Here is a 7,025-nt window from a genome sequence, read left to right on the forward strand (position 1 = left end):
ACTTTGTAGACCAGGCTGGCCTCGAACTCAGAAACCCGCCTGCCTCTGCCTCCCGAGTGCTGGGATTAAAGGCGTGCGCCACCACGCCCGGCTTTTATTTATACTTTTTAAGTATTAGTCATGTTTTTATAATGGACATGTGTTATTTTTATAAACAAAAAACGAATAAAGAACAGAAACAATTTAAATGTCCTTTTCAATTTTTTGGTATCTCATTTTTTGAGATAGAGTCTCATGGAATCCAGGCTGGCTCTGGACTCAGAGGCCAAGTTAGACTTGGAGCTCACGATCACCCACCTCTACCTCCCAATTGCTGAGACTGCATCTGTATCACCATACCCAGCCCTAGAAAGCCTCTAATGGAGTTTAATAGTTTAGGAACATCCATAATATGAAATGCCAGTCACCTATTTAAAAGACTAGGTCTCTGTGTTCTGTGTCATGAGATGGAAAAGAAACCCTACAAAACATCATATATGTTTAACTTTACGTTGAGATGTATATGCTTATTGATGTATCAGAATTAACTAAGTCCTAACACCTGGCAGAAGTTACAATAAATAAAAATCACAGATCAATTTTTTCCTCATGAGGATAAGTATAAAAAATTAAGTATTGATAAGTTTAATTCAGCCCCCTATTATAAAGCATGACCAAGAAGGGCCTGTACCAAGAATGCAGTTGATACAACAAACCACAGAAAGAGAAAAATCATGTCAGTAAATGCAAAACATTTGAAAAACTCAATACATTCATAACATTCTCAGCAAACCAGGACTAAGAGAACTTCCACTGACAAAACGTATCTAGGAAAAAGGTTTACAGCAAATACATTTTTTTTTTTCTTCCCTAGACAGGGTTTCTCTGTATAGCCCTGGCTGTCCTGGAATTCATTCTGTAGACCAGGCTGGCCTCGAACTCAGAAATTCACCTGCCTCTGCCTCCTGAGTGCTGGGATTAAAGGTGTGTGCCACCACTGCCCAGCAGCTAATACATTTATGATGCTGAAAAAAATTAGATGCTGTCCCCTAATGCCTGGAGAAAGGCATGGAAAACTATTTATACTACTTCAATTAAGCATTAGGTTGAAGGCCCTATCCAGTACCAAAGGCAAGAAGAAATAAAAGGCATAATAACTGGGGGCATTACCAACTGAGATGTAGCTCGGTTGGTAAGAGGACTTGCCTAGCATGTATGAGGTAACCCCTGGCACCCCACTAAAAACTTGGCAGGGGAGCTGGAGAGATGGTCAGCAGTTAAGAGCAAGCACTTGTTACTCTTATAAGACAGGGATCAGTTCCCAGCACCCACATGGTGGCTCATGCCCTTTTCTAAGTCCAGTTCTAGGGGACCCACTCTTCTGACCTCCTCAGGCATCAGCAGGACATGTAGGCAAAACACTCATACATGTAAAACAATTTTAAAAACAAGCAAGCAAGCAAACTAACTAACTAACTAATTGAGCATGGTGACAAATGCCTGTAATCCCAACACTTAAGAGTTAGAGGCAGGAAAGTCAGAAGTTCAAAGTCAGTGCTGGAGAGATAGCTCAGTCAGTAAAGCCCTTCTGTACAAGCATGAGGACCTGAATTCAGATCCCCATCACAGACGCAAAATGCTGGGTACAGTAATGTGTACTTGTAATCCTAGCACTAAGGAGGCAGAAACATAAGGATCCCTGGGGCTTGATGGTCAGATATTTTTGCCAGACAGGTGCACTCTAGGACCCTGTCTGAAAAAACAAGGTGGAGAGAAATAGAGAAAGACAACTGATGTCAACCTCATCTCCACATGTACACACCTGAACATACATTCACACACACATGAATCCATCCACAAGTACACTGCCCCTGCCCATACATGAACAGGAAAAGAGGGAGTCTGTGGTCACCCTCAAGCTACAGAATGAGTCTAAGGCCAGCCTGGGCTACATGAGATTCCATCTTTAAAAAAAAAAAAAAAAAAAAAAAAAAAAAGGACAAAATTTGGCACTATCTACATAGAGAACCAGAGAATCCCAAGTAAATAAATAAATACAATTGTTGAATTGGTAAATGTTTAACAAAATTGTAGAATACAAAGTCAATATGTAGTAAGTATTTCTATAATCCAACAACAAAATATTTAAAAAACATTTAACAGAAGATTCATAATACTATATTTTCACTAGGACCACAGAACATTATGATTAAAAACTGAAAGGAATTGATACCAAATAATCCTGGAAAAGACTGTAAATTTTACCATAGTTAATTTTAAGACAGTATAAAACCACAAGAATTAAGACAGTGGAGTGCTAGTATATGGATAGACACATACAGATTAATAGTATAAATAATTTTCCAGATCCACAAATATACATATGGTCAATTGATTTTGATAAAGGCATCTAGGTAATTCAATAGTATTTAAGTACTACTTAGGACATACAAAAATTTCTAATCTAAAAGAAAAACTGATAAATACAACATCAAAATTAAAAAAATTTAAAGACATCATTAGAAATAATATATAACTATATAAAAAGGATTTTTATCCAGAACATATAAACAATTTTTACAATCCAGCAAGACAAAAGACTCCACTTTCTTTTCTTCTTCTCTTCCTCTTGCTCCTTCTTTTGAGACAGGGTTTCTCTATGTAGTCTTGCCTTCTTTTGAGACAGGGTTTCTCTGTGTAGCCCTGGCTGTCCTGGAACTCACTCTGTAGACCAGGCTGGCCTTGAACTCACAGAGATCTGCCTGCCTCTGTCTCCCAGGTGCTGGGATTAAAGGCATGCACCACAATGCTTATATCAGAAACTCGTTTCTTTTAACAAAAGAAAATACTCATACAAATTAAATAAAAAATATGTGAAGTATTTAAAAATAGAAAATTAAACACATGAAAAGCTCAACATCTTTACTCCTCAAACAAGTGCAAATTAAGAGCACAACACAATGTTAGTAAGTAACATCCAGTCAGTAGGCCGAAATGAAAAGGATGGACGATACCAAGACTTGGTAAAGAACTGTCAGCTGGAACTCTCACACATTGCTAATGGCTGTGTAAACTGGTCCAGCAACCTTGGAAAGGTGACTTGGCAACTTCACATACATGTCTACTTACATGGACCCAGCAATCCCACTCCTGGGCATCTCCCAAGAGAAGGGGGAATGCATGTCATAGAAAGAGCTGCATGTAAATGTTCTTAGGTTTAGTCACAAAAGTCCACCAAACTGAAACAAATCAAATGTCTACCAACTGCTGAAAAGAAACTTTAGCATATCAAGCAATTTTTTTTTTGGGTGGGGCAGGGAATCATTTCAGCACCATATGTGAGCCAGGCTTAATGGAATCTGAGTCCACGTGGGAAAGAGATTAGAGGAGGCAGAAGAGAGGAGCTGACACATGTAATTAGGACCCATGGTCAGGTCAGGCTCCTGCTGGCAAACTAGAGAGAGGGAGACAGGCCAAGCAGGAAGGGAGATATCCTTAAAGGGTGGCAGTAAAGAATTTCCAGGAGCAGAGTGAAGAGGACTTGGGAGAGACTTGGGGAAAGGGGCTGTAAAGGGGAGGATTCCATAGCAGAGGGATGAGATGTGGGAAGGAACAGGTAAGCATTAGGACAGTGTCTTAATCTAAGGGCATCCCCAAGGGGTCAGTGGACAGGTGTCCCTGGTCCACTTTGATGGGGAGCACAGGATGGTGTAGGGAGGCTTGCCTGGCATACTGGTATAACTTTTATAGCAGGCTCCAGACAGGGTAGGAAGCTCTGGGAGGGCACTCAGCTGAGGGAGGAGTGAGGAGAGTAGGTAGAGAAACAGCTGGAGATGTGGACTCCACAGTCAAATATAGTGGGTGGCAGGAGCCAGACGCTGCAAATGATATACACTCAGTTTGGTTACAAGGGACAGAACCCCTCTAGGATGGGACCCTATGTCTCCTCCCATGTTTCTGCAGCAGATGTGAGTGAGACCACTGAATGAGAGGGCTCCATGGGTGCAAAGGAATGCTTATTGGAAATATGAACCTGCTGTGTGACTATCTCCCCATGTGATAGACAGAGAACATGGTAATAAGGACTTAGCTTTTGGTGAAAGGAAGGTGAGTTAGCCTGGGAACTAACTAGCATGGGGCTTTGATCTGTTGGAGGCTTGTTTAATAGGAAACTAGATGCCCTTTCTGGAGATAGGTTGCTGGGAGAGGGGTGCAGATAAGAAAATAAAGACTTTTCTTGACAATTAGAAACCCACTTTACAGGCTGGAGAGATGGCTCAGCGGTTAAGAGCACTGACTGCTCTTCCAAAAGGTCCTGAGTTCAATTCCCAGCATCCACATGGTGGCTCACAACCATCTGTAATGGGATCTGATGCCCTCTTCTGGTGTGTCTGAAGACAGCTACAGTGTACTTACATAAATAAATAAATCTTAAAAAAAAAAAGAAAGAAAGAAACCCACTTTACCAGGTTCCAAGTTTTCTGAGGAATGCTGATCTTAAGTAGCAATCCTTCTCTTTACCTGCTCAGAGTCCAGACTGAGCAGGGCCTAACAGAAAGAGTATAAACTATATGGTGTAAGTGGTTAAGAGTGCTGGACCATGTTTGAGTCGTAGTTATCCACATGGCATCTCACAGCTGCCTGTAACTGGACTTCTAGGGGATGCTCGCTTCTGGGCGCTGAGGGCACTGCATACACATGGTGCACAGACATGTACAGGCAAAGTACATAGTCATAAAATAAAAACAAATCTTAAGATTGGTTCATTTTATTTTTCAGATTATCTTATTAAAAAAGTGTAAGGACAACCCAAACAAGTGTTTGTCAGAGGGAGGAAGGGAAAGAGAGGCTATGACTGTGAGAAGAGGTTTTGATTGTTCACGCTTTATACCATCAAGATTTTAGACCATACCATTTATTATTTTAAAAATGGATTTTAAAATATTAAAAACAGCCGGGCATGGTGGTGCATGCCTTTAATCCCAGCACTTGGGAGGCAGAGGCAGGTGGATTTCTGAGTTCGAGGCCAGCCTGGTCCACAAAGTGAAACCCTGTCTCAAAAAACAAAAAAAAAAAAAAAAAAAAAAACCAAAAAAAACCAAACTATATGGAAACAGACACGCCTATAAATTTAAGACTAAGTACAAAAGAAGTTTGTGTAACAAAAGTGGTAACACATTCAAAGCAAAGAGGGTCTTATACTTACAAGACAGAAATAATGGACACAAAGATTGTCTTTTTGAAGAAATTCTCCTAGTTTTTCAGGATCACCAGGTTCTTGAAGGCATAGAAGGCAAACTGAAAGAGTGAACATTAAGAATAAAGGAGTGACTTAAGTTGACCACTAAGAACTGAAAAGTGGGGGGCTGGGGAGATGGCTCAGTGGTTAAGAGCATTGACTGCTGATCCAGAGGACCACATTCAATTCCCAGCACCCACCTGGTAGCTGACAACTATCTGCAATTTCAGTTCTAGGGACTCTAACACTCTCACACAAACATATACACAGGCAAAACACCAAAAACAACCTAAGAATAGCAAGGAGTCTAGAGGCTCTTTTACTTACAAAGGGGTTTTTATCTAAATAAAATGTTCATAAGTAAAAACTATCCTAAGTTGGACGTGCATTCACTACATGTAGCCTATCAAACACCATAGCTTAGCAGCACAGCACATTGCAAATAGTTGTTTCCTATTGTGTTGGTATGGCTGACAAGGAGCTGTGCCACTACCCAGAAGTGCGAGAGAATATCATTAACTTGGGAAAAGATCGAAGTCCAAAATTTGAAGATTGGGTTTCTATTGCATGCATCACAATGTGAATGCGCCTTCTTTGTTAATGGCTGGAAGCAGGAGCGCAGCCCCGCCTCCACTCTCTTACCAGGACTGGAGGACAGCTTCCTCTGGGTTACCTTCTTAGTCCTGATAGTTTTCCTATAGAAGAGAAAGAAAAGCAAACGTTCTGAGGACCCTGCTGACAAGCCTTCCACTTTTATTTTCTTCTGCCAGCTTCCCAAGTACGCTAAAATGACCCTGAAGTGCACTGTTTTCCAGTGACAGGCACTACTGTTGGCAACTTATCGTGAGTTTAGTTCAACACAACATTCTAAAAAGGGAGTACTATTTCTTTTTTGTTTGGGTTTTGAGACAAGGTTTCTCTGTGTAACTACCCTGGCTGTCCTGGAACTCCCTCTATAGACCAGGCTGGCTATATAGCCCGGACTCAGAGTTCCGTCTGCAGCCTCTGGGATTAACCCTGCTCAGAGGAGTACTATCCGACACATACTTTTGACACGAGTAAACTGAGGCACACATGGTCTGTCTCCTGCAGTGACTGAGCACACAGGCACCACTGAGATTTAAATAGTAAAGTTCCACAGCTGCCACTTAGCCACTGGGACAGCACTGGGGAGAGAGGGGGGCTTCTTGGGGGTGGGGGAAGGGCTCTGGTGTAAGCTTTGTCACTCTCTAACCCTAGCCCAAGAATATGTTAAAGGGAGCAGAAAATGCAACGTGTATCAATGGATTTTCCCCAACTCCTTCAGGTCACCTCAATCTTGGATGTTTGTTTTTTTCTTTTAAAGTCTTCATTCGTTTCTGTCTGTCCTTCCTATCTAGAATTCTTCTGTGCTATTATGAAGACAATGCAGGCTTTTCCAGCTACAAACATAAACGAAATAGGTTAGCAATTTAATTTTACATTTGGTTATCAAGTTCTACAAGATCAAAGCAACAGTACACTTCTCAACTCATTTGATAAAGGGATTATAGACAATATTAATGCTAATAATGGCCAATAGTGATTAAATTGTTCCAAGAACCGTTTAGGCACTTCACAATAGGCACACTAATAACCCTTATTTTCAAGTTGAGGAGACTGAGTTAGAGAGATAAACGTCATGGCCAAGGTCAGAATCAGTGATCCTAGGTGAGATTTAATGTTTACAAAAGCTGACATCAGCCGGGCGTGGTGGCGCACGCCTTTAATCCCAGCACTCGGGAGGCAGAGGCAGGTGGATTTCTGAGTTCGAGGCCAGCCTGGTCTA

The 7,025-nt window shown here is 41.3% G+C and overlaps 1 protein-coding gene across 1 annotated transcript in view; it reads right to left on the reverse strand.

Moving 5' to 3' along the window:
* Window positions 1-7,025, reverse strand: part of Phf7 (PHD finger protein 7) — a 14,020-nt gene that overhangs the window by 5,686 nt on the left and 1,309 nt on the right. The window contains 5 exon segments of the mRNA XM_029469182.1: window positions 1,150-1,237; window positions 2,738-2,761; window positions 5,186-5,277; window positions 5,861-5,913; window positions 6,530-6,639. Of these exon segments, the coding sequence (XP_029325042.1) occupies window positions 1,150-1,237; window positions 2,738-2,761; window positions 5,186-5,277; window positions 5,861-5,913; window positions 6,530-6,570 (298 nt within the window). The 5' untranslated portion in view covers window positions 6,571-6,639.

Source organism: Mus caroli, chromosome 14 (assembly GCF_900094665.2).
Source record: "Mus caroli chromosome 14, CAROLI_EIJ_v1.1, whole genome shotgun sequence".
Lineage (NCBI taxonomy): Eukaryota > Metazoa > Chordata > Mammalia > Rodentia > Muridae > Mus > Mus caroli.